Below are 19,662 nucleotides of genomic sequence, written 5' to 3'. Positions count from 1 at the left end.
GACTTTGCCTGAAGGAGAGATACCCTCACAGACCCTTAGGGATGTGTGTGTGTGTGTGATATAAATAAAGATAAATATAAACCTGTGTGTGTGATATAAATAAATATTAAAATGAATAGAAACGTATGTGTAATATAAATATAAAGATGAATTTAAGTGTGTGTGTGTGTGTGTGTGTGTGTGTGTGTGTGTATCCCTGCTGTGAGCAACAGGGCATTTGTTGAGTTTTCTGTGGTGAAGAGAAGGCACTTGAAACAGCTGACGGGGCTGACAGTGGCATAGCTTTGGAAAAGCAATCTTACACCTGGGTAAGTTTGTTTTGTTATTGTTTTCCTTTTAGTGGAAGGGTTATCCTGCTTATCTCTGATAACAGCAAATTAGCAAGTGAAGTAAATCTAAAAATAGCAACCTAAGGTTGGGAAAGGGACATGAGTTTTGGTATCAAATAGATTAAGATGAACCCCTGGCTCTGCCTCCTCCTAGCTGGATGAGCCCTCCAAGCTAGCCGGTTTATGTGCTCATTCTCAGTTTTTTGGTCTTTTAAAATGGATAACAATACCTACATCGTAAGATGGTTGTATGTAACGTTGTGGTAGTTAAGGTTGTGCGTCACCTTGACTGGGCCATGATTCTCTGAGGTTTGGCAGTTATGTAATGATGTAGTCATCCTCCATGATGTGATCTGATGTGATCAGCCAGTCAGTCGTAAGGGGAGTTTCCTTGGGGGTGTGGCCTGCATCCAATATATATGTGGACGTTCTGGCAAACCTCGCTTGCTGTGGATCCTGCATCCAACTCGTCATCATTTGACCTCTGGTTCTTGGGACTTGAGCCAGCTGCCTGCCATACTGCCTGCCAGTCTTGGGATTCATCAGGTTCTGCAGCCTGTGAGCCAGTGGTCTGCCTTATTGCCTGCCAGTCTTGGATCTGTCAGCCTCTGCAGTCTGTGTGCCAGTGGCCTGCCGTCTGACCTCCCGGTCTTGCATTCATCAGCCTGGCAGCTACATGAGCCAGGGGAAACCTCCAGCTTGACACCTGACACATGACCCACACACTTGGAGCTTACCAGCCTCTACAGCTGCATGAGCCATTTCTTTGCGATAAATCTCTCTCTGTCTCCCTATGCGTAGATACATGCTTCATTGGTTTGCTTTCCTAGAGAAACCAGCCTAAGACAAATGTGTACATTCCCTAGCTGATAAAATGCTTTTTTTTTTATAGCATGCATGCTGTATGAACCTGGCTTGAGGGTCTGTGGCTGATCTGTAGATTTCAGATGGGACAACATTCCTAAAAGTTGGGCTGCCCTGTCCCCAGAGTTCCAGAAGCTTTGCCTTCCAGGTAGGAAGTGGAAAGGACATGAAAAACTGTGGGTGCCCAGGGTTCTCCTGAGTTCCTTTAGGTGAAGATCCCATCACAACTATAGTATCTCTTGAGGAAGTAGGCTGGGTCAGGAAGAGGGAAGCATGAGAAGGCAGGCTGATGTGCACGGTGTCAGGAAGCTGTGGGTGGGCTCCGGAGAAACCTGAGAGGTCACTGGGTTCTTTAGAATCTTCATGGAATGAATAGAGGGTTTGACTAGCTCTTGGTATCCTTCGACTGGTTTGGTCCAAGTACCTGTTACCAAATAGGAGACCTTTCCACAGAGGCATATGAGAGAACAGGAGTGCGTTGATTCCCAGGCAGGATGGAGGGAATGAATAAGAGCTTCCAAGATTATGTCTTGTGATTGGGAAGGGCTGGGTGTTGTTACAAGTTATGTGGCAGAGCGGAGCCATGCTCCACAAACTCAGGGGTGCAAAAAAGTCACACCTTTATGTCTATATTGCCCTTAAAGCAACTTAGATTGGACCCCAGACTTAAGGCCACACAGCCAATAAGGGCCAAGGTTGACATCTGACCCAGACACTGCCTCTGGAAGCACTTCCCTTAATCATCTGCCCTGCTGCCTCCCAAGAGGTCTCAGCTTTTAACTGTGGATCCGAGGTAGCTCAGGACCTCAGATAGGTACTATTTTTGTGGTTCTCTGTGAATCCTAGGGCGTGAGGTCAAGGGAGCAGGAGTCTTCTTTCCAACAGCTTTGTCCAGCAGAAAGTCCTCTTTAACAGGTATCACAGGTAAAGGTAGGTGTCTGCTCCCCAGATTGTACTGCCTGTCCCCACAGTGGGCTGGCCCAGGTGGGGGAGGAAAGAAGCTACTACTGTTAATTTTATTTTCTTTATTATTAACATTACTGTAAAGTGGATTTTATGGACCCCTGAGTACATGCCAGGCATTCTTCATGCATTATCTTGCTATCTTGCTTATTTCTCCTTTGAGGTTGGGTTTTTTTTTTTTTTTTTTTTTCACTGTGAATATCCTTGTTTTACAGATAAGGAAACTGAGAAATAGAGAAACTAAGGTACTTATCCTAGGTCCTTCAGTGAAAAGTGCTTGATCTGGGATTTGAACCCACACAGTCAGGGTCCAAGTCATGCTCTTAAGCTCAGTCTGCCCCAGTATCACTATTTGGCTGTCTCCAGACTGCATGTACTAGAGCTTATTTAGGTCCATCCTGACTCAGCCGGGATGGCCTATTGGTGTTGCTTTTGAGAACCAGCCAAAAGAAAGGCATTGTTCTGCTCCACGAAGAATTGGAGCTGGTCAGGACAGGATTGTCCTCATGGAGGGAGAGAGTGAAGATCCCCAGTCTCCCTCCCTGTGAATAAGGAAGTTGCTGAATTACAGCGGAGAGGGCGTATTTACTCTGGTGCTAAATAGGAGCACTTTTTAAGCAGCTCGAATTGATTAAATCTGGAGACCTTCTCTGTGGCAGCCAGAGATAACTGCTTATGCTGTACCTGTTGTGGCACCTGTTAGTCCCCAGCTGTTCTGAGTCTCTTCTTCAAGCTAGCCAGTGAGCATGTGCAAGCCACTGAAGGGCCTGAGCAGCACGCTCCCCGTCCATCAGTAGAAGGTGTGGGCTTGTCTCTTGTTCCTCCTGTTGTTATCACTTCTAGCATATGGCTTTATGGCTTTAGTGGTACCAATAAATCCTTTTTTTTAATTCCTTTTGTTTGTTATGTGTTTAAAAATTAGGATGCGCTTAGGTGGAACAGATGAACGTTTATGTGTTTTATTAGCTATGCGTTTGAGTAGTAGAAAATCCATAGCTTGCAGATCAAACATGATTTCATGGCTTCTTGCTTAGGAAGACTCTAAGGTAAAAAGTGTGCACTGTAAAAACATCTAAAGAGAAATTCTAAGTAGATGGTACCAGTGGTATGTGGGTGCGACAGATCACTGAGATGATTCCTTAGTGTGGGAGTTCTGCGTAAGACCATTATTTCTCAGACTTTATACCTCAGAGCAATAATTCAGTGAGATAATCCCAGGGAGAAAAAGAGCTTGGGTTGCATAAGTCCAATAAAGAAATTCTACCATGTCCCTCCTTGGAGATTCACAAGGTACTTTACAATATTGAAAGCTCTGAAAAGTCCTGCAGTATAAGAAACCTGTTTACGTTTTAGCTATGTTCTCAAACGTATTTGATCCTCACGCTCCTCCACCCTTTTCCTTTTTCCCTGGGTAACAGTTATTAACATCCCCCAGAGTCAGTGCTGCTGGAACACTGGGAATGGCTGAGTTAGGAAAAGTCTGTCATCAAGTGAGACTGAGACAGGTGCCATTGCAGTACTGGATTTTGGAAGCAGTTAATTCTGTTGAGGCAGTCATATGGGGAAGCACTTTATTCTCTCATCTCATATAGATGAGGGGGGGACGGGGTTTACGCCTTCTTTGCCGATAATTCTGCCATTGTTATCCTTCATGGATTTTCGTTTCATCTACCACCCACCACTTGTTCCTGTTTTACTCATTCACATCAGACCAGGGGTTAGAAGAGGCCTGAGTTATGAGAAGAAAGTGGAAAGAACAAGCATTTAGTTTTGCAACTTGTTGTCATGGGGATAAATACTTGGGAAAGCTTAAGGATGAGTAAATTACCGTCACCGCTCGTTGGCTGTAAGTTAGGTCTTCCAGACACGTTAGGTCGTATTGGTGAAAATGGTTTGGCAGAAGATTGGGATACAGGAAGTATGAAATCTGTTAGGCAGATTCTAGGGTAAATAGTCCCCAGGAACCATTTGAATGTGATAGTAATGGGATTATGAAGTTATTGTTACCCGATTAGGGTCCGTGCCCTGGAGCAGTGGAGCCAGTGAAACATACTGCAAGTCAGAAAGAGTGAGAAAGTTTATTAAGGAGATGCATACATCACCGGGGACTCAGCAGCAGCACAGCCTGTCTCTACGGAGCCCCAAAGAGCAGTTTTACATTAGGGCTCATATAGAATCTTACAAGGGTTACAAATGTCGTTGTAGTCCCCTGCCTGGTATTTCTTTATTAGGCTAAGGACATACATATCTGATGCCTGGGCTCCGAAACTCTCCTGTGGGGGTTGTATGCCACAGGTAGCCCCGCAGGAACAAAAGATTATTTGCATCAGTTTAAAACAAAGAACAAAGTCATTAACTTTTGGTCAAAACAAAGTCATTAACAGAGGTAGGTGAGGAGGCAGGCAGAGGAAGAACAACTTACAGGTTTATCATGGCTTTAAAAAAAAAAAAGTTATAATTTATGTTCAGCTCTCAGTTGCCTATTTTGAAAAAGGAGAAAACATGCTGGGTGGTATTGGGGTCACATTATTTAGAAAGAGTAGCACAAGCAAAATAAAGGTTGAAAAAGTCATTCCAATATTTTAAAAAATAATGAAGATATTTAAGCATTCTGATAAGGAATCCTGGTGGCACAGTGATTAAGCTCTTGGCTGCTAACAGAAAGGTTGGTGGTTCAAACCCACCAGCTGCTTTGCAGGAGAAGAGACTTGGAGACCTGCATCTGTAAAGAATATGGCCTAGAAAGCCCTAGGGGACCGTTCTGCTCTGTGCTTTGAGTTTGCTAGGAGTTGGAATTGACTCAACAGCAAGAGGTTTAAGCATTTTGATGAGATTAACCATCCTTTAACTTGATATTTATTTTTTTTCTCTTCTGATGGATATTTAACTAATTTTTCTCTGTCACCTAATTTGAAGCAAATGCTTAAGATTTACCAAAGCATTTGAGACAGGAATAGTAGGTGTTACTTTGCAGTCAAGCCCTTGGCTGTCATCCTCCCCTTTCTCTGTTTGTTCTTCATATCCCAGAAGCTTGGTAGAAGCTGAAGAAGGCTGTTTAGTAGTCCTTCACCACACTTAAGGTGGAGGGATGCCCAGGATATCAAACCTCTCTAGGCAGAATTTTCTATGGCATCTACTGAAAGTGGGGCACTTTCAAGTTAACTCGCATGCTATAATTAAACCTGTGCTGTCTAACATGGTAACCATTAGCCCCATGTGGCTATTTAAATTAATTAAAATTAAGTAAAAATTTAAAAATCAGTTCCTCAGTCATGCTAGATACCTTTCAGTTGTTCAGTAGCCACATGAGGCTAGTGGCTACCGTACTGGACAGCACAGTGGTAAGAATATTTCTATAATCACAGGAAGTTTGACTGGACAGCACTTGTGATAGACAGAGTTATAAAATGGCCCCTGTAATCTCAGTCTCCTGGTTTTCACACACCTTGAGTGTAGGCAGAACCTGTGACTTGTTTCTGGCAGTAGAATATGACAAAGGTAATGGGATATCACTCCCTTGAGTAGATTATATTATATGGCAAAGGTGATAAGCTGTCATTCCCAAGGTTACATTACATTATGTAAGTTTCCACCTTAGCCAACTGGAGAGAAAGATCCTCCTGCTAGCTTTGAAGAAGTAAATAGCTATGTGTGAATTGCCTATGGAGAGGGCCATATGGCAAGGAGCTATGGGTGCCTTTTAGGACCTGAGTATGGGCTCTAGTCAACAGCCAGCAAAAAGCCAGGAACCTCAGTCATACAGCTACAAAGAAAGGAATTCTGTCAACAACCTTGGTGAACTTGAAAGCACATTCTTCCCCAGTCGTGCCTCCAGGTGAGAATGCATTCCAGCTGACACCTTGATTTTAGTCTGGTGGGATGGGAAGCAGAGGACCCAGATAAACTGTGTCCAGACTCCTGACCCACAGAAGCTGTGATATAATAAACGTGTGTTGTTTTAAGCTGCTAAGTTTGTGATAATTTTTTATGCAGCAATGGAAAACTAATACAGCACTGGTCCAAATGATTTCTGGAATTCTCTGATAAGCCACCCCTTAGATGGATCAGATCCCAAAGAAAGGATAACTTGCTTTTTTGGGGCTGATGCTTTGCCTCCATTGTAGAGAAAAAAAGATTCTAACTCTTAAAAAGGAATGCCTGGGTCTGGTTATTATGCTTCATTTAGTTTTATGGCAAAGATCTCATAGTAATATGCAATAAGATTTTATTATTTTTATGTAGTGTAATAGACAAGACCATGTGCTTTGCATCATGGAAACAGTGGTTGAAATTCTAGATCCTCAACTTCTTAACTGTATGATGTTGGGCAAATTTCTTAGCTTTTCTAACACTCAGTTTCTTTATCTGTAAAATGGGGATGAAACTACCTTGCATATAAGAATGTTCTGTTTAACTGAGATTAAACTTTCACAGGGCTTGACATGGTACCTGAGATATAAGTCATCCAAAAATGGAGGATGTTTTTATTATTTAATATTTTCACATTGATTTCTGAAAGGACATAAGAATAAACTCTGGCACATTATTTCTGAACTGTAATTTGGAGGATCAGCACATAAGATTTTTATCTCTTCATGCCTCCACTTTATTTTACATCTGGGATGCTACAGCCCAATTCCAGTTTGGACGCAGTAAAAATAGGTCTTGGACATAAGAAGTGCATGTTGTGCTGGTAGGTTGCTCTGGCTGTCTGTTGTCTGGGCAAACTGCCCCCCACCTCTGGCCAGACCGTGGAATTGTTGGTTTCCTCCAACATTAGCCCCCTGGAGGTCAATTTTCACAGTTTCCATATGTTTTTATATTACCCCAAACTGTAAATACAACTGACACCCTACCAAATTGGCCCTAATGTGCCTATTTCTAACAGTAGAGTCGTAGGCTTTAGAAGAACATAATACTCCATGGAATTGCGGCAATTACACAAGTGTTTTGTTTTTAAAACATTGGAATTCCATTTTTTTAATTTGAAAAGAAGTAAATGATGTGCAAAGAAAAGATATGAGGTGGGAACTGGGCAGGAGTTTTAATCTTACATCTTGGCCCTGTCATGGTTTGCCCCCATGGTCCCAGAAGCTTTATCCTAAGGTTGTTCCCTGATACTTATTTTTGTTGTTGTTGCCTCTTTGTCTTTCTCTACACTGTCTTTGTTTGTCAAACTTCTCTTTGTCTTCATTTATCATCTTCCCACTCTTGGTCTTCGATTAAATCCGTTTGGACAGGAAGGAGAACCAAACTCATTATGACCCAGTGAAGTTCCATTTCTGCTTGTGGAGGCAGATTCAGTCATAAAATAGTAATTTGTTCACAATGGTCGCATTGAGGTTAATAGTTTCAAAGAACAGAAATTAATAGGGAAATTGCATGGAGCTCCTGTTCGTTTTGTGTTCTCTTATCATAGCTAGGTCCTCGTTTCAGTAACTTACCACCACCGTGAAGTTTGAAGCTGTTAAGCTTCCACCTTCCATTCCAAAGCTCCTTTGGTAGAAAACTACATTCTCGGACAATTACCTCATCTGTATCTAGTTCTCGGATAGTCAACCAAAATGCCTGCAAAGCCTAAGATATTTACTATCCAGCCCTTTACAGAAAGCATTTGCCAACTTTTGTTCTAGACTTAGGAAAGCCTTTCTCAACAGCATAAATGAGAACAGGCCGTACGTCTGCTGTAAACGGTATAGATATTTTTAAACTATGTATTGAATACAAATCAAATTGGGAGAGAGATACCCGGGTTATTTCTTTTAAACTCAGCCTCTTAGATTTTCAGTTTAATTTTGAAAATGACCTTAATAGGAATGAGAACTCTAGGTTATTGTTGTGTTATCACCAGATAATAATAATCATTTGTATTTATCTCAGTCCAGCTTTTTTCCCCCTTTTGATTATCTTTTTGTTGATGATACACTTATATTTATTATATGAGATTGAATTCTTCTTTATAGATAGGACCATTCTGAAGACAAATGTAAGACAGCAACCTTAATTCCTGTAAATCCTTGAGTTAAAAAAAAAAAAAAAACCTGTTGCCATCAAGTCAATTCCAACTTACAGAGACCTCATGTGTGTAAGAGTAGAACTGTGATCCAGAGGGCTTTTAATGGCTGATTTCTCAGAAGTAGATCACCAGGATTTTCTTCTCAGGTGCCTCAATGTAGACTTAAACCCCCAGCCTTTCAGATAGCAGTCAAGCATGTTAACCACTTGCATCACTCAGAGACTCACATGTTCCCAAATGATTTTGAGGGTGCATATGAAACGTGGCAAATACTAGGGGGCCTGTTTCATCCTTTGACCAAAGAGGGGGCAGGTGTCAGATTAAATTCAATCCAGCAGAAGTCTGACAGTAACAACAGGCTAGGCAGTGTGCTGGGCCCTAGTGGGGAAGACAATGTATGTGGTCGCTTTAACAGAACAAGAAAGACATGAAAGGATTAGAAAGGGGATGAGGTCTTGAGGAGGAAGGCATGGCATGACTTAGAATTATATAACAGAAGGACCCAACTTTCTGCATGGGAAGTTCTGGGGAGCCTTCCCAGAGGATATATTTACACTAACACCAGAGGGATATGTGCGAGTTAGCTGTGATGAAGAGGGTGATATAGTAGGGAGATAAGGAGTTTTCTAGAATAGGAAACTACTAACGGTAGTAGGCCTTGGTATGTTAAGGTGCAGATGGAAAGCCAGTACGGTTAGGGAGCGTGGCATGGCATACCACTTGGGAAGGCAGGACTTGGACCTGGTACGAGTCACGGGAAGAATTATGGACTTTATCCACAGGCACTGAAAATAAAGGAGAAGGTTTAATGGGAGGGGGTCCTGATCCTGTTTGTACTCCAGAAAGACTCTTCTCACTACCTTTCAGAGTATGGATTAGATGGACTAGTTGGTGTCTTCGTCCACCTTGGAGATTCCGGTAGCTTGGAGAAAAGGATGTGGAGTCATTCTTCACTCTGGTGAACACCCCAGAGGTGGCCTTTGCCCTGGCAGAGATGCCTGTGGGTGGTGGAACCATCAATAGATGATTAAAAATGCAAGTCGATGTATAAATTGTGGTAATCGCTATGAAGGAAATGCACAGGCTACAGTTGTAGAGATTTGCAGTGAGGGGAGGTGACATTCTTGGTTGTGGTGTCCAGAACAGGCTCCTCTGAAGAGGTGATATTTCAGCTGAGACCTGTAGGATGAAAGTCAACTTTGGGAAGAGTGCAGGAGAGAGACGGGAGACCCAGCTAGAGGGAATAATATGTGCAGGTGTTTTCTGGTGGGAAAGAGCCAAGTGTTCTAGGAAATGAAAGAAGGCTGAATTCTGGAGTCCAGGAGGTAAGGGCAAAAATGAGGCTCATGAGGTCCACAAGTATGTGGATTAGATTCTATGGGAAATGGGAAACCACTGGAAGGTTGCATGCCCACAAGCACATGATCTGACTTAATGTTTTAAAATGCTCACTCTTGCTGCTGGGTGGAGAATGGATTAAGAGGGGAGCAAGAGTGGAAGCAGGGAGACTGCTAAGAGAGAGAAGGGCATCATGGTCTGGGTAGAACATGATGGTGGCTTGAGAAATCGTGGCAACAGGGGCAGTAGAGAAGAGGGCTCTGCCTACTTCCTGTTTCCCTGTTTGTACTCCAGCACCCCTGGGTCTCAGTAGGGCATTGAGGCACCATCAAGACTTACAGAGCTATGAGACTCCGAAGCAGGGGTTGTTGGCTGGGCAGGCAGAGACGGCAGGGCAGCCCTGCTTTGGGGCCGCCTGGTGGTGAATCGGCTGCCACCGTCGACCACGTGAGCTAAGCCTGAGATTGTAACCCAGTTTACAGTGACAGAGATGTTGAAAGTCACAACACTAATTTGTAGATTGACAATGAGAAAAATAATCATGCCGTTGTGCCAGTCTTAGACCTATATGACCAGCCCACGGGTCACCAGCCCTAGATGGAAAGCCAAGTGATAAGAAATTTGCTTGGTAAATAGTAAATTGGATCCAGGCCTGTTAATCATGTGACCTTTACAACTGTGTATGGTGCACTCACCAGGAAAAGCATCTTATTGTTAGATGCCCCTGGATTGAGCATCGAGTCCTGAGGAGGAAGAGAAACAATCCTTGCCTTTTCCGTTTGAGTTGCCTATGGGTATGTGCCAGTCCCACCAAGTTGATCTGGGTGGTGGGAGTGGACATTAGCAGTCACCTTGGCTCTCTCTGCTCTCCATCCCTGGAGGTCCCCACCACCTCCTCTCTCTAGGTTCTTGTTGTTAAAAAAAAAAAAATTTTTTTTTGAGCTGCCGTCAAATCAACCCCGACTCATGGCAACCCTATGCGCAACGGAATAACACACTGCCAAGTCCTGTACCATCCCCATGATTGGTCACAGATCAGACCCTTGTGATCCATGGGGTTTTCACTAGCTGATTTTAGGAAGTAGATCTCTAGGCCTTTCTTTCTAGACCATCTTAGTCTGGAAACTCTGCTAAAACCTGATCAACATCATAGCAACACGCAGTCCTCCAAGTGACAGTCAGGTGGTGGCTGTATATGAGGCGCATTGACTGGGAAGTGAGCCCCAGTCTCCCGCATGGAAGACAAGAGCCACCACTGCCCCCTCTCCCTGGCTTAGGCTGTCAGTATTGGGTTCCATGGATATTTAGGGGCAGAATGGTGGAGTACGCTTGAAGGAAGTCAGTCCTTTAGAACCTGCCTCAGGATGAAATAGCTACAAGAGAAACAAACCCTTCTCTTGGTAACAGTGAACAGCTTTTGCTGTGCTACATGAATAGTCTACTGTGTGACTTGCTAAGATGGCTCCCAAGCTTCTCCGAGCTTGGGTGGGGCAGCCAGTGGGGGAGGGGTGGATATGTGCTCTAGAAGAGGGTTTGGGGCAGGGGGATCAGGCTAACATTTATACAGTGTTCACTGTGTTCCAGGTACTGTTTTAACAGCCTCCTTGTTGTTAGGTGCTGTCTGTCGAGTCAATTTTGACTTATAGCAATCCCATGTGGCAGAGTAGAACTGCCCTGCAGGGTTTTCTTGGCTGTCATCTTTATGAGAGCAGATCTCCAGGCCTTTCTTCCACAGAGTCACTGAGTGGGTTCAAACTGCCAACCTTTCTATTAGCAGCCAATTGTTTAACTGTAGGTTTATTGAATCAGTTAAAGCTCCCCCTCCCCCAATGAGATAACTTACCCAGGGTCACAAGTTGTAAGGAATGCCATTGTAGTTAGAATGAAGTCAGCCTGGCAATGAAGTCCTTGGATTTGAGCATCCTATTCTACTGCTTCTTGACCCCCCTGGTCTCAAATGATTCAAACATTTTATCAGGCTGAGTAACAGCCTGCCAGAATCGTCTCCTCCAATGGAGGGTTTTGCCAGTGGGGCCCAATACTACAAGGCAGAAGGCTAAACCCTATTTGCCTCATGGCAGCTCTAATTCTCAAGTCTCCTGATCTGAATACCCCCTCTTCTTTAACACATTCTTTCTTTAGCTGTGTTACTAGGTTCTGGGTACGTCCTTCTAGCCTGGTAGCTGCTGTCTCCTTAAGGTGTCCTGGCATCATGGGCTGGTTTTACACTTTTGCTGAGGACAATTTGGTCTCCAGGTCCTTATGTAGCCCCAAATGCTACAGAGGAGGTGAGATCAGAGGAGACATGATGAGGGTACTCACCTCTGGGGATTTCGGAGAGAGAAGAGCACACACAGGTGGGGAGGGGAGGAGAAACAGACTGAGGAGGAAACCCAAGATGGAAAGCTTGGGGAGATGGGATTGAGCATCTCGCTGGAAGGTTCTAGCAAGGGCTTAAGCAGTGGACTATCATCAAAGCTAGTAGCCAAACAGGTGGACCACCCTTGAGCTGCTGCCATGGATGCAAAGTCCAAAAGGTCTGGCTCATTCTAGAGGGAAATCCTAAGACATTGGCCCAGCTTCTGCTCTTTGCTGGGAGGAGAGCTGGATTCGAGGAGCCATAGCAGGCCAGACCCTTTTTCTTCCAGGAAGGAATATCACGTTCATGACATTTAACACATTTGTGCTTGCTATAAAAATATCTTTAGAATATTTATGATAGCTTTCTAAAATTTATGGCTGTGCTGAAATACTGAAAAGTATTTACAAGCTTCAAAAAAATTGGATCATCTCGGTGATTGAAAGTAAAAGCTTTTATTGTCGGAAATTCTGCATGTAACGTGCATTGTCACCTTCCATTGTGCGTGTGTGTGGCCCGTTTCTGCTTGTGCAGTTGCTTCAGGATCCCAGCTCACTCCGCTGTGCTGTGTGGGCCCCTCCTGCAATGCATCCATTAAGATAACCCTCCGGGAATGTAACTCATCTTATTTTTAAGGAAAGTACAAGTGGAAGCTAAGTTATGACAAAAAAGGATTAATCCTGCATTCCACAGTTAGAGGCATTTGGAATATCTGCTCTTCTGGTGTAGGAAACAAAACACTAAATACGTGTTCACAGCATTGCACAAGACATGATCACGTTCGTATTATAAGCCGTGAGTGAAGCAGCGAACCACGTGCTGGGTTCTGTTCTAAGCATTTTGCATGTACTAACTCTTCGTCAACTTTTCACAACAGCCCTGTAAGTTAGAGACAATTATTATCCTCTTCTTATACATGAAGAAGCTGAGGTCAGAGGGGTTAAGAAGCTTGCCCAGAGTCACACAGCTAGAAAGTGGTGGACTTCAGATATGAGCCCAGGCAGTTTGGCTTCAGAGTTTGTGCTATTAACCACTGCACTGAAGCTGATCCTGGAAGAGTCAAATAACCCAGAAATAGTCTTCCTGGTGTGTAATTCTAGAGATCACGAAGCCTGATGTGCTCACGCCAGCAAGTTAGGGAACACTTCCTAATTTTTTTTAATTAATTTTTTTTATTGTGGTGAAAATATATATAACAAAACATTTGCTGCTTCAACAGTTTTTACAGGTACAGTGCAGTGACACTGGTTACATTCATCATGCTGGACAACCGTCGTCACTCTCCTTTCCCCAATTATTCCGCCGACATTAGCAGCAACTAGGTGCCCCCTAAGCAGTGACTCCCCCTTTCCCCTCCCTCCCACTCCTCTTAACCACTGATAAACTTTGGTCTCTATATATTTACCTGTTTCACAGAAGTGGGATTGTATAGTATTTGGCCTTTTCTTAACCGGCTGACTTTACTCAGCGTAATGTTTTCGAGGTTCGTCCATGTTGTAGCATATATCAGGATTTTGTTTCTTTTTATAGCTCAGTAATATTCCATTATACGTGTGTACCACATTTTGTTTATCCATTCATCAGTCGATAGACATTTAGGTTTTTTGTAGTCATTCTAATTTTAATTTGAGAGACTGTTCTAGTGAAAATGGCAGGATTCTGTTCTCTCTAACATTCATTCTTAATATGGTAGCCATGGTTGACCTTGATACCTGTTGGAAAGTTTTGATTTAATCCAAACTGGTGGGTAGAGTTTGAAAACTGACCTGACTTGCCTTATGAGACTGCTCTTTTTAAAGGTCAAATTAAGGGGAGCATTGAAAATTGACCTTAACGCTGTGCTTTCCAACTGCTCCTCAGAACTGCTTTTACCTTTCTTAGCATCTTGAATATATTTGGATGATGTTTTCTTGGAGAAACAATTCATTCCAGAGAAGCAAGGAAGGTTCAGTCTCTGGCAGCATCTGGGGACTGCCGGAGGAGACAAGTGGCTGGAAGTTTGAGAAACAGTGTCACGGGCACATTCCTCCTGAGGTGGCCTTGCCCCTGGCAGGGCTTCACAGTCTGCTTCCAGGGGTCCTGTCTTCAGAGGTTAGACACAATTGAGAGTGACACTGAGTTTACCACCCTGATTTACTCAGTATGGGCTTACTGTGCAGGTGGGGAAATGCAGGCCAGTTACAGATTTTCTTCTTGGAAATGTTGACGTTGTTACTAGAAAAGTCACTTCCATCCTTCCTTCGACAAGCAGCTGTCCAGAGCATCTGTAGAGCACTGTCTCTTCTCCAGGGAGCTGCCATTTTTAAATTTCACAGCTTCTCTATCTCCTTTCCTCTGTCCCGCTTTCATCCTATAAGCTGTGGTTTTCACCTGTACCTCTTATAGCCTTAGGGCTTCCTAGAAAAAGCAGCTGAGAAGGGGATTATCTAGTAGGTGAGGTTCTGCTCACCTTCCCCATCCCCACCCCATTTATTCCTTCCTCAGCTGGAGCAATTCTGCTTTTGTCTTTGGTGTCCTAAGCTTTTACTCGAAGAAAAAATTTTACTGCTACAAATGCTTTCGAGACCCGTGGTGCTCCTGCAGGGGAGTGCACACACTCTGTATGTACCTGCTGAAGTTCACATGTACAGAGACAAGGTGACCATTTTCATCACCTTGCTCTGCATCGATCTAATGGGTTAAAATCTTCAATAGTCCCATTCGGAACCCAGCTTTTCTCTTTAAATCATCGGTGTCCTAAATAAGCTAGTCTACAAAGGAATGGCTGGAGAATGCTGGAGATCGACCTCCATCACACTGTTTGAACTTCACTTTCTCATTGTTTAAACTCAATCACTCTTAATTCAGGAAACCTTTAAGGGAGGCTTGGATTTGCAGGTTTTTTCTTTTTGGATCTAGTGAACATTTCTTTTTGCATTATCCCTGAAAAAGAGGTCTGTATTTTCAGACTGCTGCCAAGAGCTTTGCGGGGGCTCTTTAAATATGCAAGTATGTTTTTAATAATAGCGTATTTTTTTTCTCACTAGTGCTTAAAAAAATACTTAGAGCACTTGTTTCTATTTAACAGTGTACTTTGAAGTAATGCGTATTTTTTAATAAAAAGTCCTCTAATTGAGTGCTCTCACTAATCATACCTTTCAGTTCCATCCCATTACTGACCTTCTTTCCTAAAAAAAAAAAAAAAAAAGGAACTGGAAAATATGCCCCCTCGCCCCCCCCCCCCCCCCCCCAGTTAGTATGAGCCTTGGAAATACTATATCCTTGTTCAATTAGGAAGTAAGAGGTCCTTTTTGTGTGTGTGTGCTTTAGGTGAAAGTTGACAGAGCAAATTAGTTTCTCATCAAACAATTAATATACGAATTGTTTTGTGACATTGGCTGCCAGCCCTGCGGTGTGTCAACAGTCTCCCCTTCTGCACCCTGGGTTCCCTGTTTCCATTGGTTCAGTTTTCCTGTCCTTTCCTGCCTCCAGAGGTCCTTAACATCCTTATAGTGACCAAAGATAGTTTTCTGAAAACACATGAGCATATTGACTTGAGTCAGTAGTTTCATATGTGGGCACCATTGTATTGGGTCGAAACAGGGAATATCAGGCAAAATTCGTCCAGTCCAGAAAATGACTCTTAGTGCCACCAGGAATAGTCAATCACTTCAATATTCAAAAAAAAAAATTTTTTTTTTCAATATTCAGTTGCTACTGTAAATATTCGTAAGGAGCTAAGGTGTTCAGAATATTTTTCTTAGCAAGATGCCTAATAGAAGATTATTCTTCAGCTTAATAAGGAGTTCTCTTAGACTATGTTCCTGTGTAGAAGGGAGTACATAATTTTATGGGATCTAGAAATAAAAGTTCTTATTGAGAGGTGTCTTCATTTGCTTTTTAATTGTTTAAATTTGATAGTTGCTGTTTCTCACCTAGTTCTCATCTTGTTCATATTTCCACCAAAGCAGTGATTCTCAACACTCTTGTTTTGGGAGCCAGGGCATAGGACTGACAGTGGACATAGTTAGCAGTGCTGGGAAGGGGGGGTAAGGGATTAGAAAGGACCTTGAATGACTCTGCTCCACGCCCCTCTTACTTTTGGAACCACTGCCTCCCAGCGTTCTAGCTACCCTCTTGCCTCCTCACCTGGAAATGTTTGCCCAAATCTGTAGAATGTTTTGATAAATGCAGCTGGTGAGGTAGTCCATGTTAAGCCTGCACCTCCTTTTTTAAACCCCTCCTTTATCCTTATTCTTTTACCCACTTGATCACTTTATGAGTTTGCATTTTGACATCCTTTAGATTCGTTAAGAACTTTTATTCCATGCACCAGGGGCTGTCTTTACCTTCATCACTGGCCAAAGTATTATTCTGTTTGAGCTAAGTGATGTCAGTGTATTTGACTGAAGCCTTGTAATTGCTAGATATGTTTTTTTCTATTTAGTTTTATCCACTCCAACACCACAGTTTCTAGACACGATGATCTGTCACATTGATTGTAATTGTTATTTTAAAATCAAAGTAATGCATTATGTTCTCTGAATAAGAGCATGATCCAAAAGAATAATAATAATTAGACTCTCAACTGCTTAGAAGAAAATAAAAACCTCATCACACACCTTGGGCCTGTGAGTCCTGAGCCCTGCCTCCCACCACATTTCCCCTCCCTCACACCGTGCCAGCCTCACTGGGAGCTTTCAGTCTTTGAAGAAACCCAGCTCGTCCTTGCCTTGGGAATTACATGCCCTCTTCTCTCTCTGTGGGGAACTCCTCCTATGGCTTTCTCTTGGCTGGCTCCTTCAAGTCTCATCCACAGTCTTGCTTCCTTAAAGAGGTCTTCCCTGACCACAGTATCTAAAGACCATCTCCCCCGTACATACATCACTTGCCCGCACATACAGTTATCATTTCTCACAACACACTAGTTATTTCCTGCTACATTTGGAAACCTGACTTGTATCTATTTACTTCCTTGTCTCCTTGGAACATGTCTGCTTCATTAGACTCTAAGCTCCATGAGAGTGGTAACTATGCTGGTCTTACTGCCATGCTGGCCCTGGCACAGAGTGAGTGCCTAATCCATATCTGTGGTTGAATGAGTGAAATACCCTGAGATCTTACCTTTTCCTGAACCCATATCAAGACATGGTATACTTAGTCCTTCTTGAATCCATCAAGATAATCTATGATCTCCCAGTGGCTGAATATAACCGAGTTGTGCCGACTTTTCTCAGGCATATGAAGGATCAGAATAAGAAGGTGGCCAACCTCAAGCACAATCAGCAGCTGGAAAAGAAGAAGAACGCCCAGTTACTGGAAGAAGTCCGCAGGCGAGAGGACAGCATGGCTGACAACTCACAGCACTTGCAGGTGAGCCTGGCCTTCTCCTCTTAATCCCTAAGTAACTGGAGACTCACTCTCTGAAATGTTGCAGAATATGCCCAGAAATGGGAAACTTGCCTCTGTTCTGAATCCGGTACTAACAGTGCAAGCCCAGAGGACCCAATAGGTCTTATCAAGGGTGAAGCATCGTTTTCAAAATGGTGCCCAAGAAAAGCTGATTACGGTGGAGCCCAGAAACCCTGCACACAGTCTCTTGTTTCCTGTGCCTTATCTGCAAAGGTAAGGGTCGCATTTATATAGTCGGCAAGAAGTGTAAAATATGCATAGAAATATCTTCCTGTTAGATTTTTATTTAATTTGTTTTTGCGTTAGTAGAAGAGAAATATGTGTATATTGTCACAGAAGATATTTGGAAAAGGGTGCATTAAGTTAATCATAGGCCGTTTATAAACCTTGTTTTGTTCAGAACTCTCTAAGGGTGGATCATTACGCTGTCTTTTCCGTGGGGTATAGTTACCGCTCAGTGGACGGCTCCCCGTCTCAGAAACTGACTGACCCACTGAAAACACCAATTTTTCCTCATTAACCCTCCCTATTTTTGGCAAAGCTGTCCTCCCCGTGCATTCAGGAAAACACTCAAGTGAAAATAGGGCATTTGCTTTGAAGTTCCTTTATTTATTCCCGTGTGCCTTTAAACAGAACAGTACAAGTTCCACATGGCCAGAGTTAATGTTGAATTTTGCTTATTAATTAGCATCTTCGCCCAGTTATATATTAGGTTTCTTCCTTGAAGATAGAAGAAGCTAACTACCATATATACTATAGTTTGGGAGAAAGATGTGGCAGTCTGCTTCCGTAAAGATTTACACTCTGGGCAACCCTATAGGGCAGTTCTACCCTGTTCTATAGAGTTGCTATGAGTCAGAATTAACTCGACAGAAATGGGTTTGGGTTTTTCACTCATAGTGTGTTTTTTTTAAATGACCAAAAGAGAAATAATGAATTATTCTGGAGTAGGAAATACAAGGAAATGCCTTACACAGGTCATGGCGCGTGGGGGATACTCAGTCGGTGCCCTGGAGGTGCCTTAATGGTGTCATTCAAACCCCTTTTGCGTTGATGCTTGGTTTGGAATATTTACTGAGATGAGACAGTATGAGTCTGGCCCTCTACTGCCTACATATGAACAGTAACTTATTGGAGTCCACAGCTTGCCCAGAGCTCTGGAAGACCACATCCTGGGGGTGTGGGACTTCTGTGAGTCTTAGTTTCCCCATCTGTCATATGAGATGGTAAATGGGAGCCTTAAGATGAAGCTAATGATAACTAAAATTTATAGAACGTTTTACTCTCTTGTCAGGCACATATTTTTATTAATTCCTCATAACAATTTTGGTGAGTTAGCCAAAATTTTACAGATTTTATACGTTTTACAGATGGGGAAACTAGAGTCTTAGAAAAGTTTACAAGTGAGATCCTGGGAAGGAGTGGAGGTAGACCTGACTACAGGTCTTCTTGCCTTCTAGAAATTAAGGTAGAGGAGCAATAATAGTAGGTGCCACTTATTGAATGCTTCAGTATGCAGGACACAGTGCTACATGCTTTATGTTCACTGTTAGCTTATTTAATTCTTATGACTACTGGTTGGTTAGGACTCTTAGATGCAAGTGACAAGAACACAACTCAGTCACAATTAAGCAAAAAAGGGAATGTGTTGGCTCAGTTATCTGAAAAGGCCAGCGGTGGACCTCAGCCCCAGCTGGATTCAGAAATTCAAACAATGGCATCAGGACTTTGTCTCCATCCAGTCCTCAGGTCTGCTTTGCTCCCTTCTCAGGAAAGCGCCACAGAAGGAATGGTGATGGAGGCCACTAGCAGCCAGCCTGCATTCTGCAAGTGCAGTCACCTCAGGGGGAGGAGAACAGCTGTTTGTTAGCAATTCTAGCAAATGTTTAAGGGATGATAAATTGCATAAATTGCCTTGCCAGGATCACATGATCACCCCTGGAGCATAGGGACAAGGGGACAGTCTCACCCAAATTACATGGGCTGAGAGTGGAGACATAGGTCCTCCCACCAGGAGAAGGTGAGTTTTGTCACTGGAGGGATGCTGGGTAGGTAAAACCACAGATACCCACTGCGGCCGTCAGATGGAGTAGATTACTGTTATCCTGTTTGATATACAAGAAGGAGGAGGCTCAGAGGCTGTCTAAGATCACTTAGTAAGGGGCATAGCCAGAACTCAAACCCAGGACTGACTCTGCTATCTTTAGATGATGACAGGTCTGCAGAATTAGGAAAATAAGATGAGAAAACAGTGGGGTAGCAGAGAGTCATCTTGGAACAGGTGGGATTTGAGCTGCATGAGTTTGACTTGGGAGGGACGGAGCCATGGGGAAGGCCGTCTAGGCAGGAGAACTGTCAGCAAAGGTACAGAGGTGGGATGGAGCAAGGTACGGTCAGGGCAT

The 19,662-nt window shown here is 43.2% G+C and overlaps 1 protein-coding gene across 7 annotated transcripts in view; it reads left to right on the top strand.

The window, feature by feature from the left end:
• ERC2 (ELKS/RAB6-interacting/CAST family member 2) overlaps window positions 1-19,662 on the top strand; it is a 1,130,613-nt gene that overhangs the window by 608,803 nt on the left and 502,148 nt on the right. For all 7 annotated transcript variants that reach the window (XR_007514402.1, XM_049862256.1, XM_049862252.1 and 4 more), the window contains one exon: window positions 17,086-17,221. Coding sequence is in view for 6 of the 7 variants with exons in the window: in XM_049862256.1 (XP_049718213.1) it covers window positions 17,086-17,221 (136 nt within the window). In the remaining variant the exon portion in view is untranslated. The remainder of the gene's footprint in view (window positions 1-17,085; window positions 17,222-19,662) is intronic.

The sequence above is a fragment of the Elephas maximus genome, chromosome 20 (genome assembly GCF_024166365.1).
Source record: "Elephas maximus indicus isolate mEleMax1 chromosome 20, mEleMax1 primary haplotype, whole genome shotgun sequence".
Lineage (NCBI taxonomy): Eukaryota > Metazoa > Chordata > Mammalia > Proboscidea > Elephantidae > Elephas > Elephas maximus.
This window is presented reverse-complemented; position numbering and strand designations above follow the sequence as displayed.